The sequence below is a fragment of the Nyctereutes procyonoides genome, unplaced genomic scaffold, assembly GCF_905146905.1.
Source record: "Nyctereutes procyonoides isolate TBG_1078 unplaced genomic scaffold, NYPRO_anot_genome, whole genome shotgun sequence".
Lineage (NCBI taxonomy): Eukaryota > Metazoa > Chordata > Mammalia > Carnivora > Canidae > Nyctereutes > Nyctereutes procyonoides.
In genome coordinates, this window is record NW_026575155.1 from 13,187,588 (window position 1) to 13,211,548 (window position 23,961).

Sequence of the window (23,961 nt, forward strand, 5' to 3'; positions counted from 1 at the left end):
ATAAGTGGTTAATGTGATTTAGGAAGGATATTTCAATGAGATCGATGGCTCATCTGAATTATGGGGCTGCAGGAGATTTGAATGGAAGGGCTATTAACATGTACAGATGGAGCATGATGTACTTCAAATATTTTAATTTGTCAGCGAAGTGGAAGCAAATTGATAGGGAAATGTGTTAGGGCCACATAAAGAGAAATGCTTCCCATAAGTGCAGACAGGAGAAAGTATCACCATGTTCTGCTGCTCTAATCAGATTATAGCCAACTGAAGTGTTTGCAGAAGATGCCAATGTTTCAATATCCCCACAATGTCTGGGGTATATCACAGATAAGTACTGGGGACAGGGCTTTCAAACTTGTTCCTAAGATGTAACTCTGAGGAATATGCAGGATGCTGCATGACATTACTCCACACTGGACTGATTAAATGCGAAAATTGTGTTCATGCATTTTATCAAAAATGTGGCTTGGTTAAATATCCTGGCAGTGAAAAGCAAAAGACTTAAAAATACTCTTCCTGCGTTGAGTTTCATGTTGGAAAGAGCTCATTTTCCTCACACTGCAGGGCAAGGGCAAAGGCAAGGAAAGGCTCTAGCCAGAAGCTGGAAATAGCTTTGTCACCAGGACCTCACAGAGCTGGACATTATAATAATGGTGTCTGCTCACAATGGCTCTCGTCTGGCCTAGGCTCTTGTCTTCCATGGTTTTTTTTATGGTTTGAGTGAAACTCTTACACTGGGCTTCAGCTCAAATTTCTAATTTGGGAAAGTGTGTGTTTTCTGTCTCACAATGCTTTACCATAAGCCCTCAATTTCCGCTTCCCGGCAATAAAATAGTTCTCATGGCCACAGCAAATGTGATAGACCTTTTTAAAGGCAGTCGTAATTGATGGCATTGCTGGAATGGTTAGAATTAAAGTGAGGGGGGTTGAAAAACCCATGAGAAAATAATTTTCTTTGCTTACGATTTAGGAGACCTGTGTGAGGTTGACCCTCACTCAATTTCTGATGGTGTTGAGTAGTAGCATCTGTGTGACTCTTCCCCTAAGGCTCTGTGACCCTGATGAAGGCACAGCATGGAGTCAGGCAGCTGGGAGACCTGGCCTGGAGAGTAAAAGCCCTTCTCTTGGGGGTTAGCTCCCACCAGGCTGGCTGTCCAGCAACGGTGGCATGAGAAGTTGACTGTGGGGCCACCACTCACCTCTCAGCCTCTTCAGTCTCTGCTCCCGCCTCCTCCTCCGTACCACGAGCAGGAGCACAAACAGCAGCAAGACCCCCACCAGGATGCAGGAGATGGTCACCAGCATCTTGAGCCCTTCGTTGGTTGTCAGCCCTTCTTCACTTTGGACAACTGACTTAATGAGTGGAGGGATTGTACCTGAAAGCAGGGCCATGGTGTTAGATGACTATTAATGAAGACAGCATGGTGGAGGTTTTAGGGATGACGGTTACAAGAGGCGCATTGTGTGATCCAAGGGTGTCCAGGGTGATGAGAAATGAGAGGAGTTCTTTATCTAGGTCCTTGCTAATTTATTTATTTTCTCACACCCCTCCTCTGCCCAACTTGCAACTTACTTGACAGCACATCAAATCACGATCTGCACAAAGGGTGAAGCCCATTTCTTTGAAAGGGACTCATTTTGCAATGTACTGCTGGGTGCAGGCACTTGAAAGCACAATGTCCAGGCTAGTGCTTAAAAAAGCCACATGCTGGAATTGTCACCTATAGTACAACTTATAGAGGCTACTTGAAAAACCTGCACATCAAAGAAGGAACAGTAGGTCTGGCAAGTGGACAGGAGTCTGCAGGGAGACTGTTCCAGATACACTGGTTTAAAGAAGCCTAACGTCCCTTTCTGTTTGGTTATTCACTTGCTTTTTATCTAATTTAGAAACTCTCATTTTAGGGTGTAAAGACTGAAGATAAATTTTCGAAAAGGAAACATCTAGGTCTCCAAAGCACACTCCTTAACGATCAAGCATGATTATACAGTGTTATGAAATTCAGATTATTTAGAATCATAAGGAAACACCTAAGTAGACTGGACTCTGAGCTATATTTGAAGCTGTCGTCTATGCAGAGGCTGAATATAATGGGCACAGAGATTCAAACATGCATCCACACTTTTATAGGGCACGCATATTGGCACCTTCCATTATGTAAGAAGCTCCATCTCACTATATTTTTCATGTAAAACAAGGGCCAGGAAGTCAGTGGTTTAGGAAAAATAATGCAAAAATAATCCAATTTCCCCCCTGAGCAAAAACGGTCTTTATCCTGCAGTTAGTAAGTAGAGCAGGGATAATAGAATCCCAGTGCCCTATGTTATCTGCCCAGGCCAAGAAAAGTGTTCTTTGAACTGTGCAGTGTTTTCAGCTGGAAACCATGTCTGTGGTTGCTCAGAACCCACATAAGGGGATGCAGGTGAAGCTGGTCTGCAAAACCAAGGCAGCACAAGGATGCATGCAAACATTTTGCCAAGGAAATGGCAGAAGAAAGAGTCAAATGAAGACACAGAAGAATCTGAGACCTGACTGGTATAGGTGTGAGGCTGTCAATGTTTGTTTCTCCCAAAATGAAAGAAAAATCTTGAGTCAGATATGACAAAAGAGATATTAAAGCTATATATCTATGAGATCAGTTCCAAGAAATCCACAATCCTTTTCAATGAAAATGCAAATATGTATTTTTATATCCTAGTATAATAAAATTATTTCAGATTTCAGAAATTTAAATGTAGCTCACAAAACTTTTGCATGATTATAACCTAAGATCCAGGATAAAATGAGAGCATCATTTTTTTTCTTTTCTTTTTTTTTTTTTTAGAAGACAAGCACTTAAATTCTGCAGAGTGCTTTGTAAGTTTGCATTACAGTTTCAAATTTTGCCTGTGCGTGATTTCTCATTAAAAGATTAGCATGACCATATCATCAATATGCACAGTGAAGCCCGGTGCTCTGGCACCTACACAGATTATAGAGAAGCTACATGCCAGCATGTGATTATTGTAAATCAATTAATGTAAGCCAATAAGCTAAAGTAAGAAATATGCTTTCTGCACGAATATGTACCTGCTAGCAGAGGACTTTGGGGGAACTCTTAAATGCAAAGTAAAGTTTGGTAAATCAAAGTCCTTTATTTCATAAGATCAAAGAATTAAACCATGTTGGAGGAGAAAGCCACGGGGAAGGGCTGCTCTGACTATGGCTGGTACTTCAGGATGGGACACCCTTGAATGACATTACTTGCAACTGAGGGCTAGAAAGTTAGAGGTGGCCCATGAAGAGCATCAGCTCTTGAGCAGAAGGGTTACAGTCCAGTTGCTGAGCTAGCCATTCCAGAGCCATGGCACAGAGTACACTGCAGTTGCAGAACCCCAGGCTGGAGTAACCAATACCAGGAAGGCTTCTTCTACCTAAGGCTCTTCATACTTTCAAGTGCCCCAGACCTGAAATGCTGGAGGCCAGATAGGGTGTTGGCTGGGGAAGAATTTGTGGTGACATGGCCCTGGGTAGGAAACTTGGGGGTGGGTTTCCATTGTGCCAGAGCAGAAAGAACTCATTCTGGGTCATCCATGACAATCTAGGAGAAAATGACCAAATGAGGATCCCAGTCAACATCACCTGGTTAGCTTCCTTTGGTTGTTTATGAGAGTTCTTGGGTTCATGGATATTCTTGTTAGGATTGTAAAACCTGTGCTCCAAGGAGGTTCTTGCTGGAGCTTTAATTAAGCAAGATCCCAAATACACACAGGCAGAAGAGGGAAGACCCTTTAGTCTGCCTACTGATGATGAATAAAGTATGGGTGGTGTTTGCTCAGGTACACACTTCCTGGGCTAAGCCATCCAACACTGTGGTCTGACCTGATCAGTGGCATTGGCCAGAAGACTTGGAGGGGTGGGGTGATGCTAAGCCAGGAGCTCCTGATATCCTGATGAACTGTAGCGGGTCTTACCTTGTGTTTGAGCAGATAACTCAATCACTGCTTTTCCCTGAGTCAAAGTCACTGCAAAGCTGTAGAAATCAGCACCAACATGCTGCTATTTGAGACTTTCTAAAGTTCCCTAACTGCATAACCATCAATGACCCACTATCTTTCACCTTCACTGGGCTGGACATTTGTTCAGATATCAATAAATAGCCTTTGATACAAGTTGTAGAAAAAAAAAGGATAAAAATTTGTATCATTTACTTTTGGTTCACTAACCATCACAAGATACCTTGCCTGGTTTTCAGAAAGTCCATGCAAATTGCATGTGCGTGTGTGCGTGGGGTGGGACACATGCTAATATCCTATGATATACCGCTTTCATCAGTGCCTGCATTCCTGCTTAGGGACTGCCATAAGCTCCTTTACCATGAAGACTGTTTTGGCACATGCAGTCTAAGGGCTAAATGAGAGCAAAGGCGGAGTTATGTGGGTTGGGATGGGGTGGGGAATGGGTAGGGAGACAACAAAAGCAGTGTTAGCACATAGTCATTGACAAATGCACAGAAGCACATGTTTGGTAAGTGAAGGTAAAGAATCCTTCAGCCCAAAGAGAAACCACTTCTGCACCAAGATTCCCTAAGGAGATTCCCATTAGCCCTCAGTTCTGTATTTCTGGAACAGAGCCATGGTCTCGGGAATGCAGTGAACTAGGGAGCCCCACAGGGAGCCGACTGAATGGCCCTGAAGCCTAAAGAGATCTGTGGGCACTGGTCACTCTGTGCCAAGGATGAATGTTGCATGGGAAAGGGACAGTAAGCACATGCACATGTCCTGTGACACAAAGAGGAGGGCCATAAAGCCAGCCAGCTTACTGCCATCGTAGTTCAGTGTGGCGAAGTTGGCCTGCTTCTCTGCACAGCCGGCACTGTTGCACACCCTCATCTGTAGCTCATACCACGTGGCTTCTTGCAGGTCGTACAAAATGTACGACTTGGAAAGAGAGGTCCGCTGAGCTGTGGTCCAGACTGTGGTCCCAAAGGGTCTGTACTCCAGTGTGAAGGATGTGATGGGACAGCCGCCATCATTCCAGCCAATGAGGTTCAGCCTCACGCGCGTGGTGTTGATGCTGGCAAAGAGTTCTTGCTCCTTTGAAAATTGGGGCTCTGCAGGAGAATGCACAGTGGAGGTCAGCTCATGGGATATGCAAATGAAGGCCATCTGCATAGTCACACATTTCCCCTTTGGCTGCTTTCCCCACCTGGGTAAGGAGCTCAGTCCAAGTCTTGGTCATAGACAACTCCCAATTTGTCCACTATTTATTGGGACCTATAAACCAATGGGCAATCTCCAACTATCTCCCTACGTAGGTACTAGATGGAAAACTGGGTGGGTAGAGGCTATCTTTGTGTACGTCAGAGCTCTTGAAGAACAGTGCTACTTTCATGTATGCATTTCCTTGAGTGGTTCTGAAGGAACCAGTGCTGTGTGCTGAGCTGACCTGTTTCCACTCTGGGGTGGATGGACCTGACTCAAGAATAGTCTAGTTGGATTTGGGAAGTACCAACGGGTGTCCCTTGCTTTCTAAGCAATTCCTACTGGAACCCAGGGATCTAGTGGACATATTTCTGCATAAATCCCTCATCCTCTGAAGCCTTGCTGCATCTTATCCAAAACTCAGGTGCCAGGTCCAAGTAGCACCTTTGCCTTCCCATCTCTCTCTCTTTTGCTGCTATCTAGTGTGGCTCCAGGCACTCGATAAGAGTCAGATGTGAGGGGAAGTTCCAAAAACCCTCTCTTCACTGCCTCACTCACTCTTCTGTGCCACTGTACTCCTCCCCTTACTGGTGTCCTCAGACTACAATTTCACTGCTGAGCACCGATCCCTCCATCCCCAGGGGTTCATCCCCTCAAAGATTCATGTTTCAGATTAAAAACCAATTCACATTAAAAGCCAACAGTCTAATTCAGTCACTTCTCACCTGAAAAGTGGGGCCTTGGAGGCAAAATGCAAGTTATGGATAGAGGGGGCATCGGGCGATGGAGAGGGGAAAGATCACAGTAGAAGAAGGTAAGGGGTAAATGTCATATTTCATGGTGACCCAGCTGGGGCACTTTATGTTGGCTCTGAAACCCTTGATTTGCAAATGACACTTGTCTTTTTCACGGCAGGTGAGATAATGAAGGAAGGGAATCAGGATATTCTGTGAAGACGGGCCATTCCTCTCATTGCACCGCAACACTTCCAAACCCGTTTTGGGAATAACAAAGTTCAAACTCACAAACAAACATGCAAATATAATGACGTCTTCTGTGGTTCCAGTCCCCAAATTAAATCTGGAAAGTAGAGGAAATGTAGACACCAGGAAGCACACATACCTTTCCCCAATGTTTTCGCTTCTATGATTTCACTTATGCGTCCCGGTCCCACTCCATTTTGGGCAGTAAGAGTGAACTTATACCAAGTACCACACTTCAGATTTTCCAAGCGGTAAGAACGTTCACTTGGGCTGATTGGAAAACTTCCCCACTGTTCACTGTTATCCTCAGAGTACTGCAATATGTATCCTACAGAGCACAAGACATATTCGAAAGAGTCTTATTTCCTTTCTACTAGAAGTTGGTGGACGTTTGTATTTTGCAGGGGATGAGAGTTCTCAGCACTCATGCATCTTTGGAAGAGTACAGTTGAAGTCTCCCTGATGCCAGGAAATTGAACCCAGGCTGGGAGGAGGGCTATGATGATGTTTTGATTAGTATTTAGGACACATCAGACATTACTATGGTGTATTGCTAATTGGTGTGGTGAAAATAAAACCACTTTCTCCCCATTTCCTTTTAAAAGGTGTAGCAAGCAGCAGGGAATGGACACTAGGTCTCTAGATATTGGCCCTCAGGGAACACATGCCTGAATCCTTGGGTATCAGCATGCTCTGAAGCTGACTTATATGTAAGAGAATTAAAGCTCGGGAAAAGGGGTATGTTATCAAGGGGATAGGAATCTCCTCAACAACCCCCCACCCAGGCCATAATCACCAAGGGAACTGGCTCTAAATCCTGTATCCATCCCAACATTTCCATGGTGACCTGGCTTCTCCTTCGTCTGAAAAATCCCTCCAAAAATTCATTTCTGTACATGACCACTACCACCTGTACTTCCACTAGCATGAACATTAACTGTCCATTTCCTGAGTGTTCACCATGTGCCAAGCACCGTCCTCAGCCCACTAGGTTCATTACTTTGCATAACCCTAGAAGATAGTGATTTTTATCCCCACAGCACAGAGCAAGACACTGAGGTCCAGACAGGTTAGGTGACCATTTGAGGGCCCCCTAAAGTAAGTGAGATTCAAACCCCACCTTCAGAAACTGAAGCCAGCACTCTTGGCCCTTGTGATCATTGAGACATTCCTCCTTGTTATGGCCATCATCCCTGTTACCCCAGTCACTTCCTGGGGGGCAAACAGGTCCTGTTTTCTCCGTCCCTGCCTCCTCCACATTCACACCCAGGCAATCAAGGACCAGCCTGCCTGGTACATGGTGTCCTCAACCCGCCCCCCTCCCCCTGCCCCTGAGTGGACTGCTATCCTCCGGGCTCCATTTTTGACATGGGCAAAGCACTGCAGAGACTCCCAAGCCCACACAGGCAGCATCAAGTGTTTTGCGGACCTCTCACATGGAGGTCATCTGTGACCTCCTCTGTGATTCCTCTGTGGTCAGGGTCCACATCTTCCCTACTCTTTACTCCTTCCCTCCCCTCTGAGCCTCTGCTGCCTTGGGGTCCCTCCTCTTTTCCGAGACTCATTTTCTCTTTGAGCATTCCTGATCTGCACCTCTCAAAGCTCCTACAGCACCTGACAGATGGGTGACAGATCTGTGTTCTCCATGCTCCCATGTCATCGCCTGGCTTCAACTCCAGCTCTGCCCAAACCACCTCCCTGCTGCTCTGAATGTCATGGGGAAGAACCCTTTCCTTCTAATTTCCTCCACCCAAATCACATCCGGGAAGCTCCTCTAACCCTTGGCAATAGGAGACCCCATGCCAACAGCTTTGGCTACCATTGTGTTTCAGGGACAATCAGGGGATTGTCTTTGCTTAGAAACCCTTCATTACTAAAATTGCTTCACCTTCATGACCTTCTGCTCTGACACTTCCTGTACCACCTCTCCCAGGCTCTCACACTTACAGAACCAAAACTTTATTTCATTTGAGCCTAGAGTCCCTCTAACTCTCCCCTCAATGCCCCATTTTTTTTTTCCCATAACGATGTTCTCTAACCAGCCTAGAACCTTCTGTAAACCATTTCCACCAGGAGCCTATTTTCACTCACTCCTCTGACTTTGGCCACACTTATTCTTCCAGTCACCGGCTCTGGTAGCCTGCGATTCACTTTTTCTTCCAGGTGTCTGGCACTACTTGAAAAAGTCATTAAACGGTGAAAACTATGACCACAATTTGGGCAATTTATATGCAGCTGGGGCCTCGCTCCCTCTTGGCAATGACTTTGTTGCTCTATTAATGACTCCCTGTGCATTTCACATGGTAGCTGTCACAAATCTTCCCCATATTCCTCAAAACTACAAGCATAATTTCACCTCAAGTCAGCCAATTATTTAAAAAAAATAATCTCGCCTTTTTCTCTCCCCCTTCCCAAAAAAGGAACATCCTCCCATTTACTCAGTGAAGGGTAATAAATATTCAGCAACTGATTGTTAAAAAAAAAAAAAAACATAGAGAGGTGGCTGGGTGGCTTAGTTAGTTGTCTGCCTTCAGGTCAGGTCATGATCTCAGGGTTCTGGGATTGAATCCTCCATTGGGCTCCCTGCTCAGAGGGGAGTCTGCTTCTCCCTTTTCCTCTGCTCCTCCTCCCTGCTTTCTCTCTCTCTCCCTCTTAAATAAATAAATAAATAAACAAACAAACAAATAAATAAATAAACAAACAAATAAATAAATAAATAAAATCTTAAATAAAATAGAGCCCTGACCAGTAGCATTTCTGATTTTTGGTGTGTGTGTGACAATCCACAGCCTGGGTGCAGTCACTGAGTTTAAGGCGGGGAAGAGATAGGACAGTTTGCTCTCATGAACTGGAAGGAGCTGGCTGCAGAACACTGCTGGCTTCACCCTGAAATGGCTCGCTATTTCTGGTTGTCTATCACCCTCCTCACTCAGAAGAAGGAATGTCTTCTCTCTTTGGAATTCCCCGCCCATGCTCTAGGACTAAGCCCCCATCTCCAACTCTTTTTTTAAAAAAAATTATTTTATGTTTTTAAATTGGAGTTCAATTTGCCAACATATAGCATAACACCCAGTGCTCATCCTGCCCAGTGCTCCCCTCAGTGTCCATCACCCAGTCACCCCAACCCCCCGCCCATTCCCCTTCCATTACCCCTTGCTCATTTCCCAGAGTTAGGTGTCTCTCATGCTTTGTCACCCTTGCTGATATTTTCACTCATTTTCTCTCCTTTCCCTTTATTTCCTTTCACTAATTTTTATATTCCCCAAATGAATGAGACCATATAATGTGCATCTTTTGTCTGTTCCTCTGGATTCTCTCCCTTTCCTGTGGCCATAGCTTGCTCCAACTCTATGCAGAATTATCATGCTATCTCATTCCTCAGAACAGACTTCCTTTATTCTTTTCTGCCATGGACTACTTTCAAAAGCTTTGTGCAAATGGATCATTTCTCACCTAAACTCTAGGTTCTCCATCTTTTTGTGCTTTAAAAATAACAGTAACTGTTTAATTACTAATTAAATTAGTAATTATTAATTATTCAAATGAGTGAGTACAGGAGTGAATGAATGATGGAGTGTTGACAACATGGGGAAGAAGAATCTGGGGGGGGGGAGGTTACCAAATTCTTTCTTTCCTGCCTTCATTAATCTTCCTCTCGGATTGGATGCACAATGGTAATTTTGTGAATGGGATGCCTTGGATGAATGATGGGTTTCGGTAAATACCATAAATATAGACGCGTGGCTTGCTGTTTAGCTGGTGGGACCATTAATTATAATTGACACATAACAATTACTTGATGGAGATGTGTCACTTCTCAGCCTGAGGATAGTGACAATCAACTACTGTGGGCACCTATTACTCATTACCTCTGATAGAACTGCCCCCGTTGTCTCCAGGGAGCCACGAGAGCGTGATGGAAGAAGATGTTGTTTTGGACACTGTAAGCCGAGGCTGATCGGGTGGAACTAGATAGGAAACAGTTTTTAGAAAACAAGAATTAGTTTTTCACATCTTTAATCTGCCTTAACAGCCATTTACCAAATCATTTTTAACAGCCATTTATTAAATAAGTGTTTTAGGTTGCCAAAATATGCAATTCACTTCTGTCAAAATGTCTATTTAGTTGAGGTCCTTGGTTAAAGAGACAGAGCAGAGTGAGTCTATTATTTAATGAAAATTCAACTGCATTTCTCCTTGGATTTATGTCTAACTCATTTCCTCACTGATTCCTTGAATTTCTGAGTCGTTCATCACTGATTGAAATCTTCTTTACGCTTACTAAGGATGTGTGCATTGCTCTGAATTTCAGCCATGATCCAAGGGAAAAAGATAAATGGCATCCACTTAGCTGTTCTGTTCCCAGGGATGTGAAGGGGGAGGAGAGAGAGAGAGTCGGGGAGGGAAGACTGGGTGAGGGAAATTTAAGGGAGGGGGAGTGGGGGAGGGCACAGTGGCTAGTGGGAAAAAGAATAGCGAAAATTTTCACTTTTTAAGCTACTCCCCCAAGATGCAACACATACACACACACACCTACACACAGCTCTGAAAATCAAAGGTGTGCCATTGGGTGTCTGCACGTGAACTTGCACACTCATATGAGGTTTTGAAGAATACATACTTCTAACTAATGGGGCTCAATGTTATTTTGGGTCAGCACCGAGGACAGAAACATTGAAGGATTTCAGAATCAGGTTATCCAAATTGTATAGAAACTTCCCATAAAATGCTCATCTCTTTTCCTCTGAGAAAGGCCCGTATATATTAACCCAAAGGTGGGAAAACCTGACCTGTCTATTAGAGTCACAATATCATGCCAATTTTCTGAAGCACAATGGAATTCCCTTGACTCCAATTTACTTGGAATTTCAGAATAATATTGCCTTATTTTTAAAAAAATACGGTTGTTCTCCTCCTCTTCCCTCCCAATACCAATTTTATTTTTACTCTCTGTGATTTATTAATGTGACAACACTTAAGTCCAAAGAAGCATACATAACCTTTGATTTTTCTACTAATATAATATGGCTGTGCACCCAAACATGAACCCGCTCAATGGCCATTTGGGATTTTAGGTACGATTTTAATTTAATTATCTTGAATTTGTCACGTGCTTTTTGTGTTTGATACCAAGAAAAAACCACATATGCTGTATTAAAGATTCAACTAATTGTTATAGCAATATGCTTAGATTTTCATCTGATGACCTCTTAATGTACATTACATATAAAAGTTTAGTTACTCAGCAGATAACAGACTTCAATTCAGACTAATTTTTTTTTTGTGTGTGTGTTTTCTGGGTTCTACTGACACATATGTAGACTAAACCGTGCAATTAGTGGAAATTTTCAAGGACTTAGCGATGCACACATAAAGAAAAATGAGACTAGGCTCTCTATGCACAAAAATATGAATAGTGTTATCTTTGGGATTATGAATGTTTTTTGATTTGCTGCATTACATTTTCTGAAATGAACTTTTTTTTGTAATATGAAAATAGCAATTAGCTCTTTAGAAAGGCTGATTTTGAAATTTGTTCAATTTTACTCTTTGCATATAGGCATGCATGTAAAAATATCATTAAGAAGAGTCCCCAATTATTGTACCTTGTACTTGTAAATTTAAAATAATTTCATCTGATCCCCAGTTGTTATTGGCAATGCAGCTATAATAGCCAGAATCTTCCGCCTTCACTGTACGGATAATGAAGCTCCCGTTGCTGAAGATGCTCCTCCGCCCATCAATCGTTACTAGGCTGGGTGTCCCGTTACTACCTCACAGGAAGAAAAGGGCACAGATGAAAGAAATTACAATCCAAATTAGCTGAGGCTGGGGAAAAGCATAAAGACTCTCTCTGAGGTAAACAACACATTTGGAACTAAATTGTGATTACATGACAAAAACAATAAAATAGCTGAATTTCATTCATTGTAAAACACGCCATGTGGAGGGTAGATTTGTGCCAGGGGCTTGGATTCTGGCTCTCACATATGGCAATGTTCGTCACATGCTGAATGGGCCTCTCCCTCCTCCACCATATAGGTACCAGCCACTCCCTCTTGGGAATTCCTTCTGGACAGAAGTGCCATTTTGACACAATCACATAGGGACAACTAAATGTGGGAGTCTCCTGTAGACTTGCTTAGATCTACAGTTGTTAATGATTTTGACCCCATGAACCATGGTCTCTCAAGAGGGTGATGAGTTGGTTCTAGAATAAAAAGAGTTCCCTCGCCATTGTAACTGCAGCTATGGTGGCGACTGTCCAGCCATCCCCACATTAGGCAGGATGCCTGACCTTGGGAGCTTATTTATTTCTTTGGATAAACTGATTTTAAAAGAGGAGAAAAGTAGTCCCTGGACCAAGACTGTTATTTCAATAGTTTATGTCCTTTAAGGGCTTTTGTTTAAAATAGGCACTCCTCTGAATCCTTTTTATATCAAATCTCCATGCTCATTAGTGAATTGTCAGCCCTTAATTTATATCCTAATTTCTTCCTCTGAACATAGAGAAAGCACTTAGAAAAGTTATAGGACAGAATACATCTCACCCACTTTCTGCCTCCTATCTTGGCTGCGATTATTCTAATAATTACTATTGAGCATGGAAAACCAGATTTTATGTTAGCCAAGTCCTAATGCATTCCATTTCTTGAAGTTATTTCTCAGAGCATTTGAGGTAGGGTTGGTTGAACCGTTATCTTAGAAGGAGAAAGATAGTTGTCAGGTCTCAGGTGACATTGGGCTTGTTTATCTCAGTTATATGGGAAATTCACATGATAAAGTACAGAGATGATTGGATTGGTCAGACTATTTTCCTTGCAAGCGTTCTGTTGAACTTAAAGGCTCTGAATTTATGGAAGATTGACACAAAATGCCAGACCCTTTTAGTGCTAAAGTCAAGATCCTACTCCATGTCCATACCTCCTCTCCCATCTCAGAAGATTTGGTGTTTCCTGGAATTTTCATGAGTGTCAATGGATAGAAAATTAGACCACTAGACCCAACTTGGTATGTCTGATGTAATCTCTAGAGTTTCACTAAAGGCATACATTAGGTTACTGGTTACCTGTCTTTCATCCACTTTACTGCAGGAGAAGGGTCCCCAACAGCTTTACAAGGCAAGGCGATGTCCTTCATCCATGGAGTAGTCACTGTGCCACTGAAGGTCAGGATTCGTGCAGGAGCTGGGGCACCAAACACAGCAGAAGCCCGATTATGCCACAGCCTCATCTATACAAAAGCCAGAATGACCTTCCCCTATATAGTAACTCTCCCAAAAAGGGTGAATGCAGCATAGCCAAATAATGATATATGTAAAAGAGATTTTTTTGTTAAGAACATACAAATAGCTGAAAATTTCTATTGTGGCATTTCCCCCCTCTTTTGACTAAACTTGAGGAGCCCAAATTAAATATTTGGGTTTTCATAAGCCTAGCAGCCCCAAGCTGTGTTTTCTATGAGCCCAATTATTTGTCAGAACACTTTATTAAGCAATTTATCTTAACTCCAAAAATCACACATTAAAATATACTTTTAATATCTGAGAGAATAGACAACACAAAGTATAAAGCCCCAAAAGATGGAGAAGTAAAACTGGAACAGCTTCTATTTATCAATTTTGTGGAACTTTCCTGACTTTATTGAATTAACTTGATCTTCAGCACAAATGTTAAGAAAAAATGAATGTTTTCCGAGCAGCTTCTCCTGAAGCAACTGTTTGCTTGGGATAGTGATTCAGATGCTCCAACAGGAGCATTGGCCTGAGACATGTGACATCAGCACAGTCCCAAAGTAGCAGGAGCAGAGAGGAAAAAGCCCAGGTGGACCTTTGTCAGCAGGGGCCTCCTTGAAGACTGAGAGGCCTGGAACTGACAGGTTCTTAGCGCTACCTTCTTAAGGAAGACATAAAAGCTGACACCAAGACACAAGTCCTCCAGAGGCAAAGGAATGTGCCCCACCTTTGTCATACATTGGGATACTGTCTTCTGGGACACTCCCTCTGGAAGCGTAGCCAGGCCAGATGCAGTCATAGACATCACATTCCAAGATTGCAATTTTACCTCTAAGAGATCTTGATAACATGCTTATTAATGTGATAATTAAGAAAAGGTCAGAATACAATAGTGAGGGGGAAAAAGAGAATGCTGTCACAGTTTTAAACACAATTGCAGATAAAAAGTAAATATGTTGTTGGCAAGGAAAATAAATTCACGGCTCTTTTTTTGTTTATTGGACTCTTTGATTATGATAGCCAGCCACCCCGAACACACACTCTCACATTTAGAAAGCAGTGATTATCAGTGAGCATAAGGATTGTATCATGGGATCAAAGCAAACCAGCAACATGTGCTTCTCCCTCCCCAGAGCAAGCTGATACTCTGCGGAACTACTCATGGACTTGACTCTATTTCCCAGGTGGGTTCCTCCCAGATGGGTATCTGGGTGCTGACCCCTCTCCATATCTGACTCCTGCTGGAGGTCTCTTGAGAAAAATGACTTTCCCAACTGCCTGCCTGACACTGAACACACAGAAGTAGAGACGACGTAAAGCTATTGCCTAACCCTGCATCTCATGTTGCTGGTTTGCTTTGATCCCATGATACAATCCTTATGCTCATTGATAATCACTGCTTTCTAAATGTGAGAGTGTGTGTTCAGGGTGGCTGGATATCATAATCAAAGAGTCCCAATAAACAACAACAACAAAAAAATCCATGAATTTGTTTTCCTTGCCAACAACATATTTACTTTTTATCTGCAATTTTGTTAAAAAAAATGTGACAGCATTCTCTTTTTCCCCCTCACTATTGTATTCTGACCTTTTCTTAATTATCACATTAATAAGCATGTTATCAAGATCTCTTAGAGGTAAAATTGCAATCTTGGAATGTTCTCTTTTCTCTTTTAGGCACCTAGCAGCCTGGTTAGTAACAAATTGCCAATGTGGTGTATTCCAAAATCAGGAGGCATCTCCTGCTGGCCTGGAATTATGATGTTAGTACATTTACTAGTGAAAACTGGTAATTTAGTGGTACCCTAAACACTGGGTGGTAGCAATTAACAGGAGTAGAATAAGAATATTCTGTGCCTATATATGCTTTTTAGGACCAGTATAACATTTCAGTGTGCTGATTCTACATTAATTTTTGGGAACTTTTATTCTTTGGTGACTTTGACTTCCCACTGTTAATTAAGGTCTTTTTTTATAGCATTCCATCAATGGAAGAAGAGCCAAAGATTTTCTTATATTCACAAATTTCCAAATTCCACAGACCCTAAAATAAGCATTTCTCTTTAAGAAGTATGATGCTTGCTTTTGATGAAAGTAGAATTTCCTTGGGAAGTTGGTAGGTAGTGATTTTCACCCACCCAAGGGGTGAGTGGAGGCTCTTTTTCCTCACTTTCCTTAAGACACTTTGAGTTGTAAAGCCACTCACTCTCAGTGCTATGTTCACTTCTAGAAGGATTCTTTTCTGATTTGCATAAAAGCCCAGTGTTAACTAACAGCAACCTTATTTCTTAAGCTGAAATGTGATAACACGTGATGTTCTGATTTTCTAGTGATTTTTAGGGCATTGTAAGCTTTATTTCTGGTAGAATAGGGATTTAAACACAGTCCAATTAGAGTGGGAAATGAGGTCTTTACTACAGTGGCACACCTTTAGCTAACGGCTCCACCATGATGATTTCACTGCTGTTGCCTCTCCCAGCCGAAGTCACAGCTACCACCCAGACGCTGTACTGACGGTTCCGACTCAGGTTGGGAATTCTGTAGGAAAATGAGTCAGGAGAGGCTTCAAACTCGCTGATCACCTGTGAGAGGAGACATAAATGTTCCCACATTCAAGGAGGTAAATGGCACACATGGATTTCCTAAAGGCACAGTTATTAACATATTATCTACCATAAGAAACAAAAGACACAGCTAATCTTTTTCCAAAATGCAGGAATATATCGATATCGATATCGACATCTCATATATAGAGATGTCATATGTAGAGAGTTTATATTTCTCTGTGCAGCAGCTTTGACAGCTACCATGAAGTAGCTTAATCTTTTTAATTATGGGTCATGGTACATCTGTTTTCTGTTGAAATAGAGTCACAAAAACAAATTTACCCTCCTACCCAAAATGACCTAAGAACACACGGAGTATATGAAACCACAGTCTCAAAGGCATTGTACATCAGGTTATGAAGTACGAAGCCCTCTGAAATATGGGAGACAAATGAAATAAGCTTATTATTGCAGGGCTTTTACATTTTTTTGTGAGAGTCTCCAGGCCCTGGCACAGAGAGCCCAGGAGGAGGCCAGCAGCTTCCCTGAGTTGAGGATTCACACCTGAGAGACTGGGAAGAAGCTGGAGCTCATAGGACAGAGTTGAGAATTCACACCCGAGAGACTGGAAAGAAGCTGGAGCTCGTAGGACAGAGCTACACACAGAGAGAATGCTGGGGATCTGAAGAGCATCTCACATGGGTATTTAGCCAAGCAGATCTGTGCACGCATGGTGGGAAGCTAACAGAAACTAGAGAAAGAACTAACTGAATGGATAGGAAGTCACAGTGCCCAACATTTACACAGGGCTGGGGCTACCAACCAGACTGGAAGACCTCAGGATTCATGGAGCATTGGATACAGTACATCAGGGTCTTACCTTGGTGGTGGGGAATAATTAGGCCTAGATTGAACACCACAGTGGTATTGCCTAACAAATATTAAAAGCAAAATTCATATAGATGAAATTTTCACTAAGTAGCTGCACCCCAGAACAGAAGTCAGAATATTTTACAGGAGTAAAAATATCCAGTACTCAATAAGGTAAAGTTCATAATGTTCAACATCCAATAAAAATTTCCCAGGTAATCACAACCCAAATATCCATCAACTGGTGAATGGATAAACAAAATGTGTTGTATCCATACCAGAGAGTATTATTCAACAATAGAAAGAAATGAAATATAATACATTTTTAACTTGGATAAATCTTGGAAGTATTTTACTAAGTGAAAGAAGCCAATCATAAAAGATTACATACTTATTCCCTTTTCATGAAATTTCCAGAATAGGCAAATCCAGAGTCAGAAAGTAGACTAGTGTTTCCAGGGGCAGGGTAGGGTTGGGACAGAATGGATAATGACTGCAATGGGGTATAAGGATTTTTTGGCTGATGATGATGAATGTTCTAAAATTAGATAATGGTGGTGGTTGTGTAACTCTATGAATATACTAAAAGCCATTGAATTGCACACATTAAAAGCATGAATTTTATCGTATGTAAATTAAACGTCAAAAAAACTGTTAGAAAAAAAAATTTCAAGAATGCAAAAAAAAAAAGCCCAGAGAAGTATTTCTTTCATAAAGAAAATATAATTCAATCAATCCTATTTGACCTATAATTGACACAGATATTAAATTTAGCAGAAATGGGCATTGTAATAGTTATTATAATTGTATTATAGCTGTTTATAACTATAGATCTTCAAGAATTTAAATAGATACATGAATGATATAAAAAGACCCAAGTCAAACTTGAGGTGAAATTACAATATGTGAAATGAAATATACACTGGATTAGATTAGTAGTAGACTAGATTTTCAGAAATAAAAGGTCAGTGAAGGCAGCCTGGGTGGCTCAGTGGTTTAGCGCTGCCTTCCAGTCCAGGGCGTGATCCTGGAGGCCTGGGATTGAGTCCCATGTCGGGCTCCCTGCATGGAGCCTGCTTCTCCCTCTGCCTGTGTCTCTGCCTCTCTCTCTGTGTGTGTCTCTCATAAATAAATAAATAAATGAATAAATAAATAAATAAATCTTTAAAAAAATAAATAAAAGATCAGTGAACTTGAAGATATATTAATAAATGAATCACAGGGAGAAAAGAGACTACAAAATTTAACAAAACTTTAGTGAGCTAAAGGACAACATGGAGCAGCCTTGTACACATGTAATTAGAATTGCTAGAAGAGGGAAAGGAGGCACAATAGAAAAAGTTTTGATGAAATAGTGGCTGAAATTTTTCCAAATTTAATGAAAACTATAAACACAGAGAACCAAGAATCTTAATGAATTTGAGCCACAAAAATATGAAGAAAACCATACTAAAGCATATCATAATCAAATTGCTCAAAACCAGTGATAGAAAATCTTAAAAGTAGTCAGAGAAAGGACATGTTATATGTGGAGAAACAAAAGAAAGGATGTTAGCAGACTTCTTGTTAAAAACAATCCAAATGCTAATGAATGTTTCACCATAATTTGTACACTGAAACCTAATCCCCAAGGTGATAGTATTAGGAGGTGGGGCCTTTGGGAGGTGATTAGGTCATGGAATTAGTGTTCTTATAAAAGAGACCCCAGAGAGCTCTCTTGCCCCCTTCCACCATGTGAGGACACAATGAGAAATCTGCAGCCCAGAAGAGGTCTCTCACCATAACCCCACCATTATGGCACCAATGTCTCAGATTTCCAGCATCTAGAACTGTGAGAAATACATCTCTGTTATTTATGAGCTACCGAATCTATGGTACTTTTGTTATTGCAGCCTAAGCTAAGATACCAAGTAAGAAGAGAGTGCAACAGCATATTTAAAGCATTGAAAGAAAAAAAAAGTCAACCTAGATTTCTACACTCAACAAACAAATATTTCAAAACTAAGAAATAAAGACTTTTTCAAAATATAAACAACTGAAAGAATTAATCATCAGCAGAGCCACATGTGCTATAAGAAATGTTAAGAAAAGTCCTTCAGTCAGAAGGGAAATGATACCAGATAGAAATATAAATGTCCATAGAGGGATGTAAAGTACCAGAATTGGTAACTACATAGGTAAATATATGGTTTCTTCTTCTTATCTAAATCCCATCAAATTATCCCATTGATAATCAAAAGATAATGACGTAGTGTGAGATTTGTAACATATAAAAGTATATTACAAAAGTATAAAATGTATGACAATAATTGCACAAATATTGAGAAGGGAAAAAAACAGGCATACTATTATAAGGTCCTTATACTATATGCACAGTAAAAAATATCACTAGAAAAAGTGGAAAGTGGTAAGTTAGATATATATGCTTTTAATCCTAAAGAAATCACTGAAATTATAAAATAAGGAGTAAAATGAATCTAATGGGCCAGCCAAACAAATAAAATGGAATTATTGGAAAAAATGTTCAATTAATCCAAAAGAGGCAAAAAAAAAAAAAATAGAAAGGAAACAAATAGGACAATAAAAAACCAAGTAGCAAGATTACAGATTTAAACCTGTATCAATATATCAGTAACTATAATAAGTGTAAATGACCTAAAATCCTCATTAACAGCATAGATTGTAAGAATGAATATAAAAGCAATACACAGCTATATGCTGCCTATTGTAAATCTTTTTCAAATATAAAAATACAAGTAGGTTAGAAATAAAAGGACAGAAAAGCTATCCCACACTAACATTAATCACAAGGAAGCTCGAGTGGCTATATTCATATCAGACAAAATAGATTTTTGAGGAAAGAATATTGTCAGTGATAAAGAAGGTAATTTCATAATGATAAAAGATCAATTCATTGTGAGGACATAACACTCCTAAACATTTATGAGCTTAGTAACAAAACTCCAAAATACATGAAGCAAGAACTGTGGAACTTCAGGAGATGTAGATTCAGACAGGTCACACCTCTTAAGGAAGCCATATGATATAGATAGGCTGGTATCAGATCCATTTTACAAATGAGGAGTATTATGGGTTGAATATTTGTTCCCCAAAACTTCATATGTTGAAGTACTAACCCCTAGTGTAATGGTATTTGGAAGTGGAGTCTTTAGGGGATTAGATTAGGTCATGAGGGTAGGGTTCTCATGATAGAATTAATGCCATTTCTTATTAAGAAAAAAAAAAAGGAAGAGACACAAGAGCTTTCCCTCTCTACCATGTGAAGACACAGCAAGAAGGTGGCCATCTGTAAGCCAGGAAGACAACAGACACTGGATCTATTGGACCTTGATCTTGTACTTCCGGCCTTCTGATCTATGAGAAATAAGTGTCAATTATTTAAGCCAACCAGTGTGGTATTTCATTACAGCAACCTGAGCAGACAAATACAAAACTTAGTACTGAGAAGTAGGGTGTTGCTGTAACAAGCACCATACATGTGGAAGTGGCTTTGAACTGGGTATAGGTAGGAAGAGTTTTGAAGTTGACCCCCAAAAAGTTGAGATCCCATGAAAGAACTGTTACAGGTGATTCTGATGAGGGCTCAGGAAGTAGGGGAGAGCTGGAGGAAAAGCCTCCCTCTCCTGAAGAAAACATATAAATGACTACTTATAGAATGTCACTAGAAATATAGGTGGTAAGAGCCATTTTAGTGAGGCCTCAGATGGAAATTGGGAACATGGCATTGGATAATGGGAAAAGGCAATCCATGCCAGAAGGTGGCAAAGAGCTTGCTTGAACTGTCTTTATGTTCTAGTGTTTTGTGGAAAGTAGAATATGCAAGCGATGAAATTGAACATTTTAGCTAAGATTTCTAAGTGAAGTATAAGAGTGGCACTGTGGTTCCTCCTGACTGCCTACGGTAAAATGCAAAAAGAGAGAAGTAAATTGAAGAAGGAATCGTTAAACAAAGAGAAACCAGAACTTGAAGATTTGGGAAATTCTCAGCCTGTTCATTGCAAAAACAGGAGAAAGTGTGTTCCGGATGAAAACATTAAGGGTGTGGCCCTGCAGTCATGTGGTAAGGAGATTGGCACAGGTGTGAGCCATGAACTGAATCAGCCACAACAGCAGGAGCATTGCCAGTTTGCACTAAAGGACACTGAGATGGGATAGAGTTGAATGGGGTTCTCCGAGTCCTTAGATTCTATAGGACAGGATGACTGAGCTCTTTGGCCCTGAACTCGTGCTGTTCTTCAAGAAAAGGGAAGAATGGCTCTGAAGGATATTGAGATCATCAGAGTCACCACCACCAGGGTTTCAACAGGTCAGACAGCCTCCACTTCAAGCCCTGAGGGTAGGACCTCCGGAAGCTGAGTCATGGAGACCCCTGCTTGGTAGAGCCCTGGGGATTCTACTCTGTCCTTCACAGTTGCAAAATGGACAAAGCCTCTGTAGAGAGCTGTGGGGTGGGCTGACTCAGTAGTCTGGAATACACTGCAATCCCGAGAGGTCTTGAGGGCAGAGCATTGAACCAAAGAGGATTATTCCTGTGCCTTAAGATCCAGTGGGATTTGTCTTGCTACCTTTTGGATTTACACGGGAGCCATCAATCCTTCCTTCTTTTCTATTTCTTCCCTTTGGAATGGGAATGTCTCTCCTATTTGTGTCCCACCCTTGTATTTTGGAAACATAACTTTTGTGGGTTCACAGCTGGAGAGGATTTTGCCTCTGGATGAATGTACCTGGAGTCTCACCCATACCTAATTCAGCTGGTACATAGATAAGACTTTGGGCTTTGGAGTAGCTGGCACAATGAGTTAACACTTATGGGGCTATTGGGATGGAGTGAATGTATTTTGCACTTCAGAAGAAAATGGATCTTGTGGGGCTAGGGAACAGAATGGACTGAATGTCTGTGCCCCCCCAATGAATGCATATGTTGAAATCCTAACCTCTAATGTGATGACATTAGGAGATAATTGGGTCATGAGGGTGGAGCCCTCATGAATGGGATTTGTGCCCTTATAGGGGGATGAAAAGACCGGAGGTCTCTCTCTCTCTGCCATATGAGGATACAATGAAAATCCAGGAAAAGGGTCCCCACCAGCCACTGGGTCTGAGGATGCCTTGATCTTGGACCCCCTAATTTCCTGAACTATTAGAAATAAAGATCTGTTGTTTAAGCCACCCAGTGTGGTATTTTGTTATACAAGTGGACCCACACAAGGAAACTAAGGTATAGACTATGTGACTCACTGGGGTCAGAGTGGCAGGCAGGTGAGTAGAGGCTCAAGCTCAGTGCCTCTGGTTGGAGTCCAGCACTGCTCCCTCACACTTCATGCTGCCAGTTACAAGCAACCAAATGCACAAAAGGCTTACTTTTACCCTTCCAAGCTGTTAAATAAACCTTGTGTAGGTCAGTAGGCTGCATGGGCTGCAACACCAGCTCTACAATTAATCAGGGGGTGCAAATGTAAACTATATCCCTTTGTTGTCACAGATCCCATACTCCCTAAATAAAAAATAAAATCAGACATCTGATTTTACACTGTGTATACACAGTGTCAGATGATTAAAGGGAGACCATAGGGCCCTTGCACAGATTCCCCAGGTGTGCATATATGCTTTAGAGTTCATGAGCTCTTGTCACCGTACTGCCCCTTTACCACCTCCACCCTCACTCATACCAGTCCTGTCTTGTGTTCAGAAAATCATGGGAAAATCTAATCCTTCTAGAATTTCAGAGGGAATTTGGCTTGCTTCCTAGCAATCTGAGGAGACAATCCCAAGACTGTGTATATTTGTATTCTGTAATGTTCCAAGGCTGTGTTGTTGCCAAATTAATTTTACAAAGCTTAATGATGTGCAAATTATAACAATTGCTCCTATTGAACATTAAGCATCAACAGAGCATTAAAATATATTTACAAACTAAGGATTTTCTGTGAAGAGTACATAGCTTTTTGTTAAAACTTAATAAGCATCCTGTCTATGAGGTACAATTGGTCTTTGACTACCTCCAAAATAAGCATTTTATGTAATTTTTACCTGCCACCCAAGGCATGGCTAAAATCAATGATAAAAATATAATTTCTTCTGCAGCAACATTTGTTTCACTGTTTATATACAAGATCAACCAAAAGCCAAAGGAAAAAGGTTTGTTTATAGAAACTTATTCTTTTTGGAATGACATTTCTCTATAGATTAGGATGAGAAATAATAGTCAAGCTGTCTAGGGGTTCCTGTTGGTTATTTGGGAAATTTAGCTGCCCTGGTGTTATCACCCTCTGATGCCACTCTAGTCCCCTGATGACTGCCATAATTAGGCACCACTTTTTGGCTCTTGGAAGTGTAATCAGAAGGTTGCCAACCAAACAACTTAAACAATAGAAGAGTTTATTTGTTCTCTTCATAATATATGTAACTGGATATTAAATGTGACTTTTTTGTCTTAAAGTTTTGGCAATGGGTTTAATAAGTGAGAATAGTCCCAATGATGCTGGTACCTTCCTTCCTAATAAAAAATGTGAGACCACCTATGCAGGGCTTTCTCATGTTTTGTCCATCATCCATCTCTGGGCCCCATAAGAGGCTAAGTCAGGAATAGGATATTCTTGTTGAGAGCAGTCTGTGTGCATTTCCACATAGGGATGCCAGGGAGTTCTGAGCTCTAAGAAAACCACTGGAAGAGCCTGAAGTCTGGAAGAACATAGTGAGTCATGGAGTTGGTGAGGAAGCCAAAGGCTCTGCAGAGTGGCAAAGGCTAGCCCTCCTCCCAGCAGGAGAGCAGGCTGTGTTGGGGCTGGCTGTCACTTCTAGTGTGGTAGGTCAGGAAAGCTTACACGTAGGTGCTACAGAGGAGGGCATGATTGGATGTCTCCAGAGGTGTGAGATGCCTCCTACAGAGGCGTGTACTGTGAATCCCATAATCACTTATCCATAGATGGTGCCTAATTCAAACATTATTAACAAGTTCAAGAGGTGGAAATGGTAAGAGAAAAAGAGATAAATGGGAAAAAAGATAATCAGAAGTTCATGCGAGGTAGTGAAGCAAATCCATTTCTTTAAAGCCTTCCCCTTAATGCTCAGCCAAAAATGCTTGTTCTCAGAAAGGATGAATATTGTTTCCTTATGAAACATT

At 41.3% G+C, this 23,961-nt stretch overlaps 1 protein-coding gene across 1 annotated transcript in view; it reads right to left on the bottom strand.

Moving 5' to 3' along the window:
• Positions 1–23,961, bottom strand: part of DSCAM (DS cell adhesion molecule) — a 621,576-nt gene that overhangs the window by 46,378 nt on the left and 551,237 nt on the right. The window contains exons 20-26 of the mRNA XM_055313369.1: positions 15,830–15,983; positions 13,237–13,354; positions 11,774–11,937; positions 10,037–10,135; positions 6,307–6,495; positions 4,803–5,093; positions 1,200–1,376 (exon numbers count right to left, since the gene is read on the bottom strand). Of these exons, the coding sequence (XP_055169344.1) occupies positions 1,200–1,376; positions 4,803–5,093; positions 6,307–6,495; positions 10,037–10,135; positions 11,774–11,937; positions 13,237–13,354; positions 15,830–15,983 (1,192 nt within the window). The remainder of the gene's footprint in view (positions 1–1,199; positions 1,377–4,802; positions 5,094–6,306; positions 6,496–10,036; positions 10,136–11,773; positions 11,938–13,236; positions 13,355–15,829; positions 15,984–23,961) is intronic.